Source organism: Mucor mucedo (genome assembly GCF_025094135.1).
Source record: "Mucor mucedo strain NRRL 3635 chromosome Unknown EV154scaffold_26, whole genome shotgun sequence".
Taxonomy (NCBI): Eukaryota; Fungi; Mucoromycota; class Mucoromycetes; order Mucorales; family Mucoraceae; genus Mucor; species Mucor mucedo.
Genome location: NW_026252310.1, coordinates 316,174 through 335,247, shown reverse-complemented (window position 1 = coordinate 335,247; position 19,074 = coordinate 316,174). Strand labels below are relative to the sequence as shown.

Here is a 19,074-nt window from a genome sequence, read left to right as displayed (position 1 = left end):
AGAATATCAAATGCTCTTTCAACAACCTGGCGCAGTGCACTGAACTTGGCGTTGAATCTTGCTTTGTTGGGATCAAGATTAGATTCAAGCTGAGAGTACGGCTAGTGTTCGGAATAAAGATCGAAACTCTCGAGCGAGCTTCGGTCGTGTTCCAGTCGAAGCTCGCTCGGATGCGTTTTTTTGCAGCTCGAGCTCCCTCGAAGTTTCTTAAGCTCGGCTCGGTTGCGAATACGATAGCTCGAACTCGCTCGCCCTTTTTATTACACAAAGTGCACGTCAAAGTGATGTTAATTCAAAGCCATTAACGCGCACCCGGTAATATTTCCTTTTTGGGATATCCACACCCGGTATACGACTCTAGCAGCTGAGACTTAAATATTTGGGTGTGGATATTTTTTTTCTACACCCGTAGCATTTCCACACCCATGATTTTTCCACACCCGTATTTTTTTAGCGCTGATTGCACGCCCATATACACTTGAATTTTGTATACGAAACAAACAATGTACACCAAAAAGCTTCAAATATTAGAAATTAAGTGGTAGAGAAGTGCTTGTCTTTTTTTTTCTGCCTTGGGAATCAAAGTAGAATGGTGTCTGGCTGACTGGGAATCGAAAAGTCTTAAGAATTAAGTGGGCGTCTGACTAACTGGGAATCGAAAAATCTTAAAATTTAAGTGGGCTTTTGACTGGGAATCGAAAAGTCTTACAAATTAAGTGGAAATCAACTTATTAAAAAAAAAGATATAATGTAGTTTTTATTCTGTATTTGAAGTTGGGGAAGGAACTAAAGGTTCACCCAAGAGGCTAAGAAAAGAAATACAATTTGATCTGACACTGGCGTATATGTAATCATTCGCAGCAAAACAACGGTGAAGAAGCTCCATAGTCAGCTTAGACATTATGATTCTACGGCATGTTCCGAGGTTGTTACTTTTTGTGAAAAGGAATTTTTTTAATTCATCTTTGTGCTTTTCGTTTGATTCCCCTAAATCTAATGTCTCAGGCATATCTTCCACATCAATACCGACAAGCATTGGTACGACACGCTTTGCATCGTAATCCTTCTTGATGTTGGAAGGGAAAACCAAGTGAAGAAAATCTAATATAATTGTGATAGTGGCAATACGGCTATGGTACGTATCAGGTACGTCTGTATAACGGATAATAAGCTTATATTGTACTTCCATGTCTTCATAATAATTAGTGAAATGGAATTTGCGGGAATCTCTGATCATTTTTAATTTATCGCCTAACAATTTGGAAAGCTCCTCGTCAAAATCCACAAAAAGTGTATCCAATAAGGGGTTTCAGTTTTAACCCGCCGGACTGTTCGACTTTTTTTTTAACGATTCGGTTAATTAATTAAGAGCCAATAAAAAGCTTGCAAAATTTTAAAGAACTGAATCCCCAAAATAATTTTTTTATTTTCATTTTTTTTGAACGACTTTTTTTTTAAAAATCCGAGCGAATAGAGTTGTTCCTGAGTTTGTATATTGATTATGAGTAATATTAAAATTAAGGGCATTGTAACTATGACACATCAGCTGTCAATGTAAGTATGACACATCAAAACTGACTGTGGTTATGACACATTAAGAGTGTTTTTTACACCAGGAAAAGTCGGTATATATAATACGTTATTACTATCAGTTGACATAACCATCGTAACCTTTTTTACTTATTAAACAAATGTCTACTTCCAACAACAACACCGAATCCCATGCCGCTTCTACTGGTGCTCCTGCAGCTATCACTTGGTACAATGACCATCATCTTACCAGAAATGAGTTGAATCCCGACGGACTTTGTTCCATTGATGTCTTGATGAATTGGCTTACAACGCCTTCCAACTTCAGTGCATGGAGAGGGGAAAGAGGATCAAAGATTACGAAGCCAACCTTGCTCACTTCTATTTTGAAGGAATTCAAAAAGTTGGGTATCACCACCCGTGATACTGCCGCAATTCGATCCAAGATCAACCGTATCATCAAGGCTTATAGAGTAGCCGAGACGTGGAGAAATCAGACAGGTCAAGGCCTCCTTAACAGTGCCTCAAACGATACGGAGCGTGCAGAACAAGAACAAACCATCTTAGGTAAACCATAATATAAAAATGCATTAACTTCGATGACTTATAAAATGAATTTAAATTTTAGCTGTTTGCAAGAAGAAGTGCAAGGAATACGAAGAGATTGCGCCCTTCTTTTTCGACACTGCTGCAAGTGAGGCTCGTCCGTTCAATGAAGATGAAGATTACGAAAATGTTGAAAATATTATGTTCAACAAAAACACTAACGATGAAGACGAGCTCGCGCCAATTGCAATGGTGAGTGTTGATAATGGAGAAGCTGCTGTTTCTGACTTGGATGTACCAAGTGATGCCTCTGTTGCCACCTCTGTTGCCACCTCTGTTTCCCCCTCTGTTTCTCCCTCTGTTTCTCCCTCTGTTTCTCCCTCTGTTTCTCCCTCTGTTTCTCCCTCTGTTTCTCCCTCTGTTTCTCCCTCTGTTTCTCCCTCTGTTTCTCCCTCTACCACGTCTGATGGTCCTACTGCCTCTGCTGATCCTAACAAAAAGAAAAGATCAGCAAGCAATTCAATTATTGATGCTGTTTTAGAGTCGAGCGAGAGAGCCAATGCCTTGTCTGAGAAGCGTGCAAGAACGCATGAACGTGAAGCTGATGCAAGAATTGCGAAGGACCTGGCTGACCAACAATGGCGCCAACGAATGGAAGAGAGGGAGGAGCCCGCCTCATTGCCAAGGAGGAAGCTGATAGGGCTCAAAAAGCCCATGAACGTAGACAGGCTGCAATGGCAAATCTTGGTCTTCTTATTACTCATAAGTTGATAACGAAGGAGGAGTACTTCGCTGAAGTAAATAAATTGGATTAGCTATTTTTTTTTAATAAACATTTTTTTATTTCATAAATATATAGTTGCATTTCTTTTTTAATGGATTCGGATCGGTTTACGAAAGTGACATTTGATGACACATAATTAGTTGGGGGTACACAAATCAAGGCACAAGTATATATATACTAATGATCTATTTTTTTTTAGTGGTTTATTTTTTAAAACTATCGAAAAAAAAAAGAAGATGCCAGCTATTTCTGAACGTCAATTATTGATCAAAAACCTCGAGAAGATGGTCGCTTTGGATGAAATCCGTAGAAACGAAACACGAAATGACGATGACAACGACAATGACGATACCGCAACCCCAAGCGCCTCTCTAGTCGCTTTATCCGCTGTCATGTCCAATCGCTACCTATCTACCCGAAACCAGGTTCCCAAGCTCAATCTATATGCTAAGTACAGTCTATTAAGAAAGCTCGATACTGGAAGCGTACGACAAGAAATTAGAATGAGCCTGAAATCGTTCAACATTTTACACGAAATGATCCGTGAACATCGTGTTTACCGTAATACTGGTGTCAAAGCTCAGACATCTTTGAAAATCCAGATGATGGTTGCACTGGAGCGATTAGGTGTCCATGGTAATGCTGGTTCTGTTGGAAAAATTGCAAGAAACGCTGGTATTTCTGGTAGGTCTTTTAAAACGATAAATATGAGCTATCATATGTAAAATATATTAACAAATACATGTAAAATAGAAGGCTCAGTCGTCACTTTTACGAAACGTTTTATCATTGCTGTAATCGGATGTCTTCAGAAAAAGTATCTCACATGGCCTGATGCTACCAAGAAGGAAGAGATCAAGCATGAAATCGAAAGAAAATACGGCTTCACGGGTTGTGTTGGATTTGTCGACGGCTCTTTGTTTCCTTTTGAGTACAGTCCTAGATGGAGTCGTCAAGATTTTTGGTGTCGCAAATCCTTTTATTCCACTTCTGCCATGATTGTCTGCGATCACAAGAGAAGAATTACGATGGTCCATACTGGCTATACTGGCAGCGCCCATGATTCCCGCGTATTGAATGGAAGTCCTCTCGTGCGCAAGGCAGAGGAGAAGTTGCCTGGTGAAGAATACGTGCTGGCTGACTTTGCGTATGCCCATACAAAGAAAGTCATTCCTGTGATCAAGAACAACAAGGGTCGCGAACTCAACCGACAAGAAAAAGCCTTCAACTATCGACATGCAAGGGCTCGTGTCAACATTGAGAATTGCATTGGAATGCTGACAGGTCGCTTTCAAAGTTTGCGTGGAATGCGTATGCCGATCGGTGTTCGGGAGGATGTCAGCAAGGTTTCTATGTGGCTTCACACTTGCTGTATCCTTCACAACTTTTTGATAGCAGTCAATGACAAGGCGGATGAAAGCTGGATTTCTGAAGGAATGCGTAGGGAGGATGACGATGAAGACAAGTCCGTAGATGAAGAACAGGTCAGACTTCGTCGTAAAAACACCCGTGCTTTGTTGGAAGCTGATACTCCAGAAAAAAAACGACTTGTTCTGAGAGATATATTAGATTTGTTTTACTCGAATAAATAATATTTTTGCATGATTTGTGAAACTATTTTCCTGTTTCTTCAAACTCAATCGTTAAAAAAAAAGTCGAAATAAAAGTCGAAAAAGTCAAACAACAAAATAGTTGGTCGCGTTTTTTTTTAATCATGAAAATTTTTTCGTCTTTTTGATTGGATGATTTCGAAGTCACAAAACATTAAAAAAAAAGTCGACCAGTCTGCGGGTTAAAACTGAAACCCCTTAATATATGAGCACGCGTAATTGTTACTGCTTCATTCAACATCTTTTGGCGGTAGTATCTCTGATTACGAAGCTGAGTTGCTGTCATAGAATCTGAATCTTGATTCGCCAACGTTTTTTCGATTTTCTTTTTTTCGAAATATCTGAGGTTGGCATTACGACGTCCACCTTTGTAGCAACGCCCCTTGATGGTTTCTACCTGCGTCCTATGTTGTTTAGCCAAATGTTTGTAAAGATTAGCTTTGTTGCTGAAAGTAACGGGACAATCAGGGCATTTAAGCTGCCCAGGCTCAAAGTCGTCTTGATGCATTTTTATCGTCAAACGAGACTTTAATTCCTCGACTTTTGCTGCACTTTTTGCCACAGCGACCTTATCTCTTTCACGTTCTTCAGGAGTTCTCTTGTCTACTCTTGGGGGTAAATAAAAAACGTTTGGGCTGATAGAGCTGATGTTATCGGACATAGTTAAAAATATGATGTAGGTATCAATGATTAATAAAGTTAAAAAGCGAAGAAGGTTCATTTATTACCGGGATCGCTTCTTTGTAATTACTGCGGATGCTTAATTAGGTGACTATTGAAAGATCTCGAAATGGACGTCATCAGTACAATTATAATTGTACTGGGATTTAATGTCGTATGAATATTGCACCACACATATCTGAACTGCAATAAAAAATTAATCAATAAGACTGCTTTTAGCAGCGAAATTAATCTACTCTAACACATTAATTTACGGTGAGTCCACAAAAGTCGGTCGAAGTCTACATCATTTATTTTCTGAGATTCAAAACTGTCTGCTCAAGCCTGAAGGCTCACACTCTGCGTTTAGTAGCTGTAAGATATTACTACATTGATATTCAACACTAGGTGCTCTCAAGATCGGAAACCGAAAATAAATTGCCCAGTTTTTCTACAAAAATAGTAAAAGAAGTGCTTGAAAAAGCGATCTAAAAATGGGCAAAATAACACACATACATATATGGGTGGAAATAAAAATCTGATCAAAGTCATGGTACATTCAAAATTATTCGCTTGAAAAGGAAATGATAAAATAACAAAAGTTTTTAAATCCACATTTTTTTTATTTTTATTTTTTTCCTCCCTTTTACTTTATTACTACTTTTTATCACTTACCTTACTATGAACAACACTGAAGCAAATAACAACACACCCAACAACGTACGTGGTCGCGGACGTGGTCGTGGAAATGGACGTGGAGGTAGACGCGGACGTGGCAGACACGCTGGCACCTTTGTGTTTGTTGAACCTACTGTTCAGCACAACACCACTCCTGTCAACAACAGCAATGCCCAAGCTGAGAACAACAACGCTAATGTCGAAGATGACAATGGGCCTTCACGTCCATACAACGTATGGCCTGAGGTTGCAATTTGTATCCTTCTTGAGATCATGGCAGGCACCTACAATCACTTGTTGAGAAGAGGAGATACTGCCTTGAAACAGTTTATCTGGGTTCATTCGGCAGCTCTCTTGAAAGAAAAGATGGCTGAATATGCAGACACCGATGCAGTCAGGGCTTTTATAGCAAATGTCACGCATCTCAGTATGCAACGCAAGTGGAAAGACATGAAAGCCAGATTCACCAGAGCCAGAAATGCAGCAAGAGAAACAGGAGTTGGTGGAACTGTCCCAGACATACCATACTATGAAGAAATTGCCAAGATCACTCAGGATGATCCTAGCATCCAACCTGAGGTAATTTACGAAAGCGTCAACATGGAGGAGAATGGCATTCGATCATATAGAAGATCAAACGACGTTGATTTAATGGATGCCATTGGATCCGATGGTCCCGAAACTACGTACTTGACACCTACGGAAGTCGATCAACTTGTGATCCAAAAAGCTTTGGCCAATCGATACCCCACTGAAGGATCTTCAGTACCATCATCATCAACAGCACCTGCACCTGCACCACCATCAACACCCTCATCCGCACCACCACCTCCACCTACATCCGCACCACCACCAACCTCAACACCAGCAACCGAACCACCAACACCAACACCAACATCAGCATCCGCAGTACCACCAGCATCGACAGGCGCAACGCCCCCACCTCGATATACATCCGCACCACCTCCACCTCCATATTCATCCGCATCACCTCCACCTCATCAAACATCCGCACCTCCACCTCAACAAACATCCGCACCACCTCCACCTCAACAAACATCCGCACCATCTCCACCTCCACCTACATCCGCACCACCTCCACCTCCACCTACATCCGCACCACCTCCACCAAGATCAACCCGCACTTCGAGAAATAATCGAACTTCTGGTGAGCAGTCTTCGTCAACTTTTGATCCCATCGAGGCTGCTCGTCAGTTGTCAGAGGAGCATATGGCACATGCCCGCCAACTCGGTGTAGAGATGATGGATCGAATGGCAGCGGTACAACGGGAAGAAAGGGAGCAAAGAATTCGTGACCTTGACAGTATGTTGCAAAGGGTCAGTCGTAATCGACAGACTGCATTGGAAGATATGCAAACAAGAAGACGACAAGAGTCCAGAGAGAGATATCGACTGCTAGAAGAATCAAGAAGTAGACGAGAGGCCGATTTGGAAGAGGATAGACGTAAACGTATCTCTGATATGGAGACTATTATGAATAGATTTGCAGCAATTCGAAGAGGCGATAGTGATACCAATCTTGGTTCATCTTCTACTGACAACAATAATTAAATAAAAAATATATTTAATATAATAAAACCTTTTGAAAACTAAGCAAGTCTATCTGTTCCCCTCATGATGTTGTTTCTTCTTAAGATAGACATTGCCTTAATACGGCGCATACCTGCAGCATCAATGGTAGTATCGATACCGAGGAAAGGAAGCGGAGGTTCGAAGTTCACTTCATTTTCAAATTGGTTTCTACGGTCTGCCTCAACAAATCCCTCAAAATACAAGTTTCCATCCAAAATTGCCTCTTCGATATCATTTTGGTTTACACAAACGTTGTGCAAACCACAGCAAGATATGATGGTTTTAGCCATTCTATCAACGCTGAGCATATACAAGTGCTTCCAAAGGAATCTCCACCTGGACGTGAGCCCACCAAATGCATGTTCAATTTTAATTCGAGAACTAGAAAAGGTTGCATTGAAAATTTTTTCTTCCGCAGTGCTTTCACGTCGGCCATGGAATGGAACAATGAGATTTGGCAGCAAAGGGTAAGCCGAATCTAGGTCTCATCGTTAATGCTTTGTATACCTTAAAATAATTAATGAACTTACCTCCCAAAATATAAGTGTTTGCAGGACACCATCTGGCCGCATCCAACAAAATTTTGTGATAAATCACGCTGCTTGTGAATACTCTGGCATCATGGTTTCTGCCTTAATATAATAACAAACGGTAAGCTGCTGTATCATTTTTTTATCCTTCCACATGAACTTACCGGAATGCCCAGTTTTTACGTACATAAACCGAGTACGGGCATCACAAATTGCCATCAAATTCATGGATGCATGACTCTTTCTATCGACATAAGCGTTTCCATTTATTGCTGGTTTTTGGATCACAACCAGCTTGCCATCAATTGCACCGAGTACACCAGAAAGTCTCGTAGCACCAGGTTCACCAAGTTCTGCAAACTCACGAGCATTGTTCAAAGCTCTCTGTCTATCTTCGATGGGCCATGTTATAAGTTCGGGAGTAATCTCCAACATGGCATCAATAAATCGGTTAGTGAAATTATTGAATGATCCGGCAGTTACTCCAAGATGAGTTTCGGCAATTCGATAACCAAAATGCGTGTTAGCAAATCTCCAAAGCACACACGCAACTTGCACTTCTACAGAGTAACCACCTCGCAGAATTGACCCAAGATAAGCAGCACATCTACTCAAACGATTGACGAGCCACTCGAAGGTCGACTTGTTGACTCGATAATGAGCTCTATAGCTATGGCGGCTGTTACGATCGTCGTTCAAGTTGGGATGTTTTATCGTCCAGTATGTTTCGTACGTGTCCATACGCTCGGTTCTAACAACCCTTCTGTGCGATTCTCGGGTCATCATCCCAGGGTTGCTTATGAAGATGTAATAAAAGATGTCATAGTTGATTAAAGTGGTTGCATGCAAAATTGTTTCTCTGACCCAAAGTTGGAACAAGGAATAAACGTCATAGTTGCCTTCAAGACGAGCATAGTCGGCAATAATGTTCTCTTCGGCAATGGCAACCTCTTGTTCAAGCATTTCCTCTTCTAAATCGAACTCTTCGTCAATTCTAATGATTTCTTCCATCACGGCATCGAAGTATTGATCTTCGTCTTCAAAACGGTCAGCACCATTTCCCATCCAAAGTTGCTCTTGCATTATATCGAAAAAAGTTTCGTCAATTGGGTTCATGGTAAATAGGTACTTTAAAAAAAAATAAAGATAAGCGAAAAGGAATATTCCGTTTTTTTATTAATAAAATCACGTTAGGTCTTTTAGTAAATTTGAAAGTGAAGAACCGTCACGGCATCACCTGATCGATGAAATTATTTTTTTGTTCAATTTAAAAAAATCCGTTCACACCCAAAAAAGGGGTCCACCGGCTTTTCGAATTTTACCTTGAGAGCACCTACTTTCTTAAGTCATTGAGGATGCCCTTATAGTTACAGAAAACATAGCGGTCGTAAAGTTCAACAGATTCCTCGCCTTTGTTTTTACTTATATGAAGAATATGACGCTGCAAACATGCTATACAGCTATATAACTGCACTAAACGGTGCTAAGTTAACGGATAAGCCTTAAAGATATAAGAATTTTATTCTAAAAATATAACAACGACTGTACATGTAGTATATCTACAACTAGATTAGTATTAAACGATGTCGAGTTTTCGGATCACAATGAACAATAGACTAATCAGTTCAAATCAGTCGGTCACTATGCCACACACCCATTTGATCTGCCCGGACAGCACCCAGCACCGCAGGGGACTGTGGTTTTTTTTTTTTTTTTCTTTTTCTTTTTTTACAAGGGGGGCTTACTCGCTGCCCTTCACCGTTTCCTATTTACCAAAAAAAATTTTAAAATGGAAAGTTATTCAGAAATCAACAAGCAACGCATCATTGATCTTAACGCTAAGATTAGAGAAATGATTCAAGAAACAACAGAAATCTTGGTCAAAGAAGAAAATGTCACCAAGGCAGAGGCTGAGGCCTCGATTGGCTTTCATTATACGGCAACCTCTTTGATTTTAGTCAAACGTAAAAGTCCTTACAATATTTTTACTGAAAGACTGGCTGCCGAAAAGAAAGCCGATTCTTCCTCTGGCGACCAACCTCAAGGTAGCTTTTCTTACTATATCAAATGCTCACTTAAATACTAACCATGATTGTTTACATATTAAAAAGGTAGTTTCCAGAGAGAGGCCTCCCAATTGTACCAGGCACTTGGACCGGAAGACAAGGCTGAACTTGTGAAGAGTGCTCGGATCGACTCCAATTTGAGTGAGGACGAGATGTATTTGCGTCATTCCCGGGCACTCAGGTCCTTCCGAGATCACTTGACCGCTTACAATACGATTTGTGGTTCAAACTTCTTGCTGCTCTCTGTCCGATTGAAGCCCACTACCTCGGAAGATGGCTTCCCAACTCCCGTGTTGAACTTGTTTTCCGTTGGAGGTAAGTTGGGGCCGCCCAAAAAGAGTGTTGAAAGTAATTATTAATTTTTTAATATTACTGTATCTATAGCGTACTGTAATGGCCTGAAACAAGATTTGGGCCAACAAATCCAGGACAATGTGATGCAACGTCTGGGAGTTGCCCAAAGGGCCAGTAAAAAGGGTACGTATCACTTTGAACTATTTATGGATATGTTACTTACATGACTATTACAATTAATAGCGAGAGTCCACGACCAGAGCGCCAATCTTTTAAGAAAAGAATACAGGGAAAGACTTTTGCAGATGTACCGTAAGTCATTTACTCACTTTGAATTGCCATAACACTAACTATTACTTAATAGAACAACATCCTGGTACGGAAAATGCAAAAGCCTTTCCCTACAAAAAGCTTTGTGATGGAACTGCTGACTTGTTCATGCGTGGTTGGCCCGGGGCATCCCTATAAAGCACGCTTCAGAGCAAACAATTAGCAACATGAAGGCTGTCCTGAGAGCCGTAAATGGAAACAAAATTTCATTTGTTCTTCCGGAGGAGAGAATGGAAGAACCTCCAAACCCTGATGCCGAGCATTAAAGGTAAATGTTTTTTTTGTTTTGTTTTTTTTTTGTTTTTTAAAAATAAATTTACTTTTTAAAAATGGCATGTTATATTTGTTTGCGCATCGAATGCCATGAGTCTTTGAAGTAAGTACAAAAATGTATGAGTCTTTAAAATAAACACAAAAATGTATACTACTCTCTTTAATTGTGTAAGGCTGGAAGTTAGTTTAAGACTTTATTAATCTTTCGTAAAATAATGCGAAGACAATATGTTTTATTTGATTTAAAATATGTAAGTCCATTTATTATTGAGCATGATAATATCCCATAAAAGCTTTACAGTAAGCTCTAAGTAAACAATTAAATTTGGACATAGGGGTAGTCCAAAACTTTTGACAAACAACCATATGCTCGCGAGAGTAGCTATTGCTAGAATATATAACACTCAGGGGAGACGTCGAATTAAAGAAGACTTCATGCTCAAAGAACAATTCATAATTCCGTACGTAACGGATCACGAGTTCGAATGTCAAAAATTCCCAGTAGCTTGAGTCGCTTTGCCAATGGTTGAGTGATGGGAGAGTCATAATCTGTATGGACTTTTCGAGTTGTAAATGCCATTGTTTAAGGTAAGTACGATACAGCGCTAACGAGAACCCTTTGTCCAAAGCCGTGAATTCTTCTCTTGCTGATGTCAAAAGCAATGCACACTTGGGTCTGACTTGTTCTGTTGTACTTTTCTTGTAGTACCTATGGTTAGCTTGTTTCCTTCCACCTAGTGAGGGTCTTCCAACATTCGCAGGGGTGGGTGTATTGTGGAGCCGAAGTGCATGCTTGTTTCTGTTAGATGGCGATGAAAATTCCCTTGAACAGACATGGCAACGAGTTCTATCTATGTCGCATCCGGGTTTGGAATCTCTGGGAATAGCCATTTGGATTATGCGTAGCTATCGATTTGGTTAGTACAATAATAAAGAGGTTAAAAGGTTAGGTTAGAGGTAAAAGGTAAAAGGCGAAAAGAGAAAAAAGTAGTATTTCTTTTATAAACATGTGTACAGATGAACATAAGGGTCAGAATTTTATTTGAGCAAAATAGTGTTGACTAATAGCTATTGCAAAGTACAACATGCAAACAGACCTTCCCCATGTACATGTTCCTCCGTTTGGAAAATTCCAATGTCTCAAACAGAACGAGACATTCTAACCAGAGATCAACGACAGGCAGGGAACGTCTATATATCAGCAAACGCAATACACTGTCTAAAGTAAATTATTGAAATTTAGTTATGTTTCTATGAGACGTCAATTTAACAGATTATACTTACTTCATTTAAACGATAGGATCTTGCCGCCTAAACGTGAAACGATAAAGACATTATTGGAGTAAACATCGTACTTTTGATACGTTTGGTTCAAGTCCAATAGTAACTTGAATGCTATGTTGAAACTACCTGATGCTAGAAAGGTGGGATGCCATGTAAGTTGAAAAGTGTAGGGGAGGAAAAAGTAGACATTCGCAGGGTATGGGGCTGTAATCTTTCTAATAGAAAAAAAATTATCTAATTCTATTGGACCGAACAAATGATTCGATTGCGCAATTATTCATCGATTGGATAAAAACATTTTACTCTTGTATGTCCGATTTTTTTTTTTGGGATACCCCCCTCACTTTTTCTGAATTTCCTTTTTTTTTAAAAAAAAAATGGGCGATCTCTAGCTTTATTTTTAGCACACACGATCATTACTGCTTTTTATTATTCAACAAAAACAAAGAATAATAAATGTTTTCAAGTATAAAAGATCTCAGTTTTTTTATAGTTATATTCTAAATATACTATTTAAATGTGGATATAAATTTAGAGGTATATAATATCATTGGGTTGATCATACAACCAATTCAGTGATTTGTTATTACATTTCCTTGCAAAATAAAATAGGGCCAATCAAATCCAAGGGATCTGCATATCCAGGAAGTGTCTGTATTGACCATTATACGATATTCTTATTAATAAAAGTATACAAAAACCATACAGGTCAAAAGAAATTAAGTTTCTATATACATGTAAATTTTAACTGTCTTTTTAACCTTTTGTTTTTGCATCTACACAGCCGCGCACGGTTTTGTGAAAATACACACTCAGCTGATATTTTACACATACAAATGTAAAATTACTCAATTGACTGTAAAAACACACAATCAAAAAAAAAAAAAATTAAATCCTTTTTTTTTCCTCAATTTGGATACAAGAATATTTACAAGTCATCGTTTATTACCCCCTCTTCAGAAAAAAAAAAAAAAAAAAAAAAAAAAAAAAAAACGTAAAGGTAGCAACAGACTACAGTTCACGAAGAGAGAAAGCTGGAGGCCAAACAACCTTAAAGATATTCAGTGAATTCGAGTACTGGACAAGACCAACAGCTTAAAGAATGTCGCTTACTGTTATCAGGGCTTACTTTCTGTATTTTTCACCTACAGAGCTTTAAGTCAAAGTTACAACATTATAACTGTGAAACTTCTGCTTCATACCCCCCAAAACTGCTAAGAAATGTTTAGTGCCGCTACAAATATAGGAGTAGATCGCCCTGTGGCTGTTGTGGGCCTTGCAATAAAGAAGACGAGAAGAATAATTCGCTCTTTAAAATAATGTGATAATGAGATTCATAAACCCGTTTTTTTTTCTGTCTCTGTTCCTCTCTTTCTTTCACTTTCACTTTTTTTCACTTTCGATAAAATAATTCTTAGATTTTAATTCATGTAATACACTACAAGAACATAAGTTATAGGTGGTAAACTTGAATAAATTTACAATGCTAGTGAGTGTACCCATCTTATCTTATTAAGAATTGTTAGGTATATTCACCAAGAAATGTTTAAAACATGATGTATCTAAGGTAATTGTGGTTGCCTATGAAGTTTAATACGTCTTTCTGATTTGTATGTTGTATAGATGCTGAGCACTTCACTGTCAATAACTCGGTATTTTAAAAAAATATAAGGCTAATTGTTTTTAGGCTGTTTTTTTATTTTAGGCTATTTTTTTTTGTTTTAGGCTCTTTTTTTTTATTTTAGGCCGTATTTTATCATAGGCTGTTTATTCTAGGTTACTTCTAAGAACTATATGGCTCTTTACCTGTATACATGTAAGTCTGTCAGGCGATTCTGTTGCTTCCTTAGCAGGTTATTAGTATGTGAGTACTGTAAATATCTACACGCGAATAATTCCCTATAGCTTTTAGAGATGACGTATAGTATACTTAAAATTGCTTCCAGTTTAAAATCTCAAAATAAATCATTTATAAACAAAATTTAAACGTCTTTTTAAACCATATTTCCTATGTAAGCACCATATACATGTGAACAATTAATAAACTAGTGTTGAATATCAAGTGTGTATTTGTAAAAGGGATGCATCTGTGCGAATAATAATGCAATGTACGATTGGTAAAAGGTCCATATACATGCATAAATAAACAGCGTATAATGGTAAAAAACCACCATTGGATGAGATAACGCACAACCATTCAATGTGAGTTTTAACAATCATTCATTGTAAATTTACACAAAATGCACCATCATTGATTGCTTAAATAGGCCATTTAAGCAATCAATGATGGTGTGTTTTTGGTGTGTTTTAACAACATTTTACCATTTGGTGCGCCGCTGTGCTATTTTGATCATTTTCCGATTTCTTGGTTTTTCGCACTGTAACATTGCAAATTAGTTTTTTACATGTAGAGTAAGTCCCTTCTGATGAAAGTACTCTTTATTTGATATTTTCTAAAACCTGTAAACATATAGTATATGATATAAGCTTTAAAATAAAAAAAAATATTGTCTATACATGTTTTTATATAAAAAATCCTTAAAAACGAATTATGTATTTTAAAAACCTATGCATAATATGTGGTTATACCTGTTGAAAAAAAAAAGTATGTTTAATTTTGTATTTTTAAATGCAGTTATACTCTATTTTCTTGTAGCTTTCAGATGGTGCTAATACTTTTAGTGATTGTCTTTCCAGTTGTAGCATGAATGTCAAAAAAGAGCTTCAAAATGACAAATGATCCAAAAAAAAACTTATACGTATACTATATACATCGCTCAAGCCATGAAACATTTATATATTGATTTAAGTATAGTATTTAATTCATATTGAATGTAATTCGATGGTTTTTTGTAATATGAATTTAAAATAATTCTGGTTTATAGTGTATTCAAATTCGACGTTTATATAATTAAGATTTTATTAATCCTTGCTGAAAAAAAAGTATGAGCCTAAAAAATGTCGTTTTATTAATCCATACTCGGGTGCCCCTTTTTTTTTTTGCCCGAGCTTATAATTAAATCTCTGGTAAAAGATCAATTTCCTCGGCGGCATTCAACAAATATGCCCCTTATCATGATCGTACACGAGCCTAAAGTTTGCGCTTTTAATGATCCATGAAGGAATTAAGACATTATTGTTAAGCTTGAGCATTTTTTTTTATTTATTATATTTTTTTTTATTTTTTTATTGTTCTTCATTATCAACAGCTGCAGTCTCTTCTTCTTTTTCTTCTTCTTCTTCTTCATCGTCTTCTTCTTCATCGTCTTCTTCTTCTTCATCCTCATTGCCTTCCGCTGCGATATCCAGGGATTCCTCATCCTCATCGGCATCAGCGGTCGGATCAAGGAGTCTGGCAGTGTCAGACTGTAATCCAGAGTCAGTAATGGTAGGAATTGCAACTCTCAGCAACACCAGGTGTCGCTTCGAGTGCGTTTTCCAATTATTGCTCTGGTCCAGCTGTCTTACCAAAAAGGTTTTTACACCCTCCAAGAACCGTTTCTCCTCCGCATCATTTGCCCTCTCCAATTCGGCACCATTGAGAGCCAATGCCTCGGTAAGCCTCTTGATCTCCACCTCAATATTGGAGTTCAGGTTGTGTGCTTCACGCTGTTTTGGTATGATATTTTCTTAAGTTAAATTTCAAATGTATCTGACGATAATGCTTTACTTACCTTAAGAAGTTTGATTTCTTCTTCAGCGTTCCTCACACACAACCATGTTTCCGTTAAAGGGTGGAGATCGATCCCCCAAAACTGGCTGTTACCATCCAGGAAAGTTGCGGCAGTTACACCTTCCTCTATAATAAAGATTTCAGTAGAGTGCATCTGGACTTCAATATGCCATAAAAAAATTTTAAGCAGAGAGAAACGTTAAAACTGGACCACCACACTTTCCTCATAATTAAAGTCCAATATTTTTGGACATATATTATTTTAATTATGATTAAAATGAGAATATGAAGTTTTTATTCTAAAAAAGAAAGTGTGTCCGGGATTTTTACAACTGGATTTTAGGTGTTGGGGGAAAAAATTGTCACAAGCAGGTTCAAAATTTTAAATTTTTCTTTTCCGACCAATAGTATTGTCCCGCGTATAGTATTTGCCGCCTTCGGACCATGAAATGCTTACTGCCTGTACTCTCAATTTGAGTACCCGCATGCGTAGTATCGCAGCCTATTAAATCAAAGTCTGAGGACATTTACTGTCAACCCTGTAAGACACAAAAAGGATAAAACAAACTTTATGTACTAAGTAAAAACGCTTCATATTTAAAAGATATAATTTAGAGTATTTTGAAAATAGATCCAACTAGTTGTTTATTTTAATTTATGTATTTAAAGGGTCGTATTCGTTAGATAAAGTACACAGTGCCACAACCCGTTATATCAGAGTCTGAGATCAAATATGATCAATACTGTAAGGCACCAAAAGGATAAAACAAACTTTATGTACTAAGTAGAAACACTTCATATTCAAAAGATATAATTTAGAGTACTTGGAAAATAGATCCAACTAGCTGTTTAATTTAATTTATGTATTTGAAAGGTCATATCCATTAGATAAAGTACTCAGTGCCACAACCCGTTATATCAGAGTCTGAGATCAAATATGATCAATACTGTAAGGCACCAAAAGGATAAAACAAACTTTATGTACTAAGTAGAAACACTTCATATTCAAAAGATATAATTTAGAGTACTTGGAAAATAGATCCAACTAGCTGTTTAATTTAATTTATGTATTTGAAAGGTCATATCCATTAGATAAAGTACTCAGTGCCACAACCCGTTATATCAGAGTCTGAGATCAAATATGATCAATACTGTAAGGCACCAAAAGGATAAAACAAACTTTATGTACTAAGTAGAAACACTTCATATTCAAAAGATATAATTTAGAGTATTTGGAAAATAGATCCAACTAGCTGTTTAATTTAATTTATGTATTTGAAAGGTCATATCCATTAGATATAGTACACAGTGCCACAACCCGTTATATCAGAGTCTGAGATCAAATATGATCAACACTGTAAGGCACAAAAAGGATAAAACAAACTTTATGTACTAAGTAAAAACACTTCATATTCAAAAGATATAATTTAGAGTATTTGGAAAATAGATCCAACTAGCTGTTTAATTTAATTTATGTATTTGAAAGGTCATATTCATTAGATAAAGTACTCAGTGCCATAACCTGCTAATTTTAAACTGAGATCAAATATGGCGAAGTGTAAAACACAAAAAAGATGTTTGAAATCGGATATACATTAATTAAGAACGTCTACTACATGGAAACTTTGTTTACTTCAGTAATATTAGATGTAACGTTCTTTAAAACTAAAAACGCGTCAAAAGGGTTACTGTTTTTGAGCGTATTACTTCACGGGAGCTTTAAAAATGACAAATAGAATTGTGAATTTAAAACTAAGTTTGGGTTTATTTTTGTACCTTGTAATTATTCTTTTAAAATTACTTTTATAAATTTACATATCTATATCAATATTCATTATGGCTAAATCAAGAAAAAGAATCAACATTGGAAGAAAGGCTAAATTCATTCAAATGGAAAAAATTGCTGCTGCTGAGTACATTGCTAATGAAGCAATTGCCAAAGAGGCCGAAATCGCTGACATGCCTCGACCAGAAGAAGTCAACGCAGAAGCTTTCCCCATTTCCTGGAGCAACGCAACCGAAAAAACCGGGGAACAGAAGTTTAAGCGTAAACTTCTCCCTACAAGAGAGACGCTCAGTAGAAAGAGATCTGCTGCAGCCAAGGCAGCTGTAGGCTGTCGTTCGATTAATGATTTTTTCCCCGTGGTTCAACAGGTTCCTACACCACCTCAAGTAGAGAAGAAGGAGAAACCCAGAAGACCCGACGAAGCAAGTTTGGTAAAGATTCGCGAGTCTTTGCCCCTTTTGGAATCAAAAATCCGTATCTCTGGTAATACCACCAGCGACCAACACCACAACGGTGTTAAACAATTTCTGAAGTACGTGGTTGTAAAGCATGTTATGTTGCAGCTATTAGACGGTAAAACTTTTGTGGAAGCAACGAAGCTTGCGGTAAACATGCACTGGATCCAAGCTTCGAAATCCTATCGTCATCGTGCTGCCAGAAAGTGGTTTGAAGCCTGGCTAAACACTGGTGACATTCCATGTCATCAGCAAGGAAAACATGCGAAGAGAAAATCAATTCTCAGTGATCCTGATGTGAAGGAAAGATGCATCACCTGGCTCAGGAGTCAAGACCCTGTCCGTAGAAGTATCCCTGCTCTTCGTCAGCATATACGACAAGAAGTGCTCCCTGAGTTACTTGAGTTGGAGAATGATGTCGAGGCCGGTGCCGATGTCATTTCCTCTCAGCCAGAGCATCCATTGTCGAACGTTGCTCTGGCAACCTACCTGAAGGCTTGGGGTTTTGACTATAAAACAGGTAAATACAATATGTAAAAACTTAGCATATATACTAATGCTTTAGCTTGATTATATTTTTGGGGATATGTGTGTAGGAAAGGATCGAACATACTTTGATGGCCATGAGCGGGATGATGTTGTCAGATATCGAATTAAGTGGGCCCAACAAATGATGGAATGGCATAAGCGTATGGAAACCTATCCCTTGGATAATGAGAATGCTGATCCAGTTCAACCTAGCCTAAAGGATAATGAAAAAAAGATGGTTTTAGTTACTCACGACGAATCAATCTTTTATTCAAATGATTGTAAAGTCACTCGTTGGTGTGAGAAGAACGAAACCATGATTCTTCCTAAAGGTCAAGGAAGATCTATTATGATCAGTTCATTCATGTGTCCCTGCCACGGAACAATGAGAGGTACCGTCAATGGTGTCAATTTGATATCAAGAGTCATCTTCTTCCCTGGCAACAGTAACGGC

At 37.9% G+C, this 19,074-nt stretch overlaps 7 protein-coding genes across 7 annotated transcripts; 3 read left to right on the top strand and 4 right to left on the bottom strand.

Annotated features, from left to right (window-relative positions):
• Positions 1–757: 757 nt before the first annotated feature.
• On the bottom strand, positions 758–1,237 carry EV154DRAFT_479551 (uncharacterized protein; the record flags this gene model as incomplete). The annotated part of the gene is made up of 1 exon (XM_051598266.1): positions 758–1,237. The coding sequence occupies one exon, from the start codon at positions 1,235–1,237 to the stop codon at positions 758–760; it is 480 nt and encodes a 159-aa protein (XP_051459742.1).
• A 454-nt stretch (positions 1,238–1,691) lies between these two features.
• On the top strand, positions 1,692–2,847 carry EV154DRAFT_561570 (uncharacterized protein; the record flags this gene model as incomplete). The annotated part of the gene is made up of 2 exons (XM_051605682.1): positions 1,692–2,097; positions 2,159–2,847. 2 exons carry the CDS (start codon positions 1,692–1,694, stop codon positions 2,845–2,847), a joined length of 1,095 nt encoding a protein of 364 aa, XP_051459741.1.
• A 1,777-nt stretch (positions 2,848–4,624) lies between these two features.
• On the bottom strand, positions 4,625–5,131 carry EV154DRAFT_561568 (uncharacterized protein; the record flags this gene model as incomplete). Its single annotated transcript, XM_051605681.1, has 1 exon — positions 4,625–5,131. One exon carries the CDS (start codon positions 5,129–5,131, stop codon positions 4,625–4,627), a length of 507 nt encoding a protein of 168 aa, XP_051459740.1.
• A 638-nt stretch (positions 5,132–5,769) lies between these two features.
• Positions 5,770–6,717, top strand: EV154DRAFT_502463 (uncharacterized protein; the record flags this gene model as incomplete). Its single annotated transcript, XM_051600801.1, has 1 exon — positions 5,770–6,717. A coding segment is annotated over exon 1 (906 nt), but the record flags the coding sequence as incomplete, so codon positions are not given.
• A 2,973-nt stretch (positions 6,718–9,690) lies between these two features.
• Positions 9,691–10,927, top strand: EV154DRAFT_502454 (uncharacterized protein). Its single transcript, XM_051600800.1, has 6 exons — positions 9,691–9,976; positions 10,043–10,312; positions 10,382–10,474; positions 10,535–10,603; positions 10,656–10,736; positions 10,772–10,927. The coding sequence occupies exons 1-6, from the start codon at positions 9,721–9,723 to the stop codon at positions 10,885–10,887; spliced, it is 885 nt and encodes a 294-aa protein (XP_051459738.1). The 5' UTR covers positions 9,691–9,720; the 3' UTR covers positions 10,888–10,927.
• Positions 10,928–11,143: 216 nt separating this feature from the next.
• EV154DRAFT_550086 (uncharacterized protein) lies at positions 11,144–14,565 on the bottom strand (the record flags this gene model as incomplete). The annotated part of the gene is made up of 8 exons (XM_051604906.1): positions 11,144–11,800; positions 11,992–12,113; positions 12,940–13,034; positions 13,308–13,323; positions 13,381–13,487; positions 13,566–13,616; positions 13,985–14,023; positions 14,501–14,565. The coding sequence occupies 8 exons, from the start codon at positions 14,563–14,565 to the stop codon at positions 11,159–11,161; spliced, it is 1,137 nt and encodes a 378-aa protein (XP_051459737.1). The 3' UTR covers positions 11,144–11,158.
• Positions 14,566–15,364: 799 nt separating this feature from the next.
• Positions 15,365–16,378, bottom strand: EV154DRAFT_561563 (uncharacterized protein; the record flags this gene model as incomplete). Its single annotated transcript, XM_051605680.1, has 3 exons — positions 15,365–15,787; positions 15,853–15,977; positions 16,309–16,378. 3 exons carry the CDS (start codon positions 16,376–16,378, stop codon positions 15,365–15,367), a joined length of 618 nt encoding a protein of 205 aa, XP_051459736.1.
• Between the last annotated feature and the right edge of the window lie 2,696 nt (positions 16,379–19,074).

Bases quoted from the DNA above. Each gene is read 5' to 3' on its own strand.
- EV154DRAFT_502454 (XM_051600800.1), top strand. From the start codon at position 9,721: ATGGAAAGTTATTCAGAAATCAACAAGCAACGCATCATTGATCTTAAC. The intron at 9,977-10,042 runs GTAGCTTTTCTT...CATATTAAAAAG, and splicing joins CTCTGGCGACCAACCTCAAG to GTAGTTTCCAGAGAGAGGCC. The intron at 10,313-10,381 runs GTAAGTTGGGGC...CTGTATCTATAG, and splicing joins GAACTTGTTTTCCGTTGGAG to CGTACTGTAATGGCCTGAAA.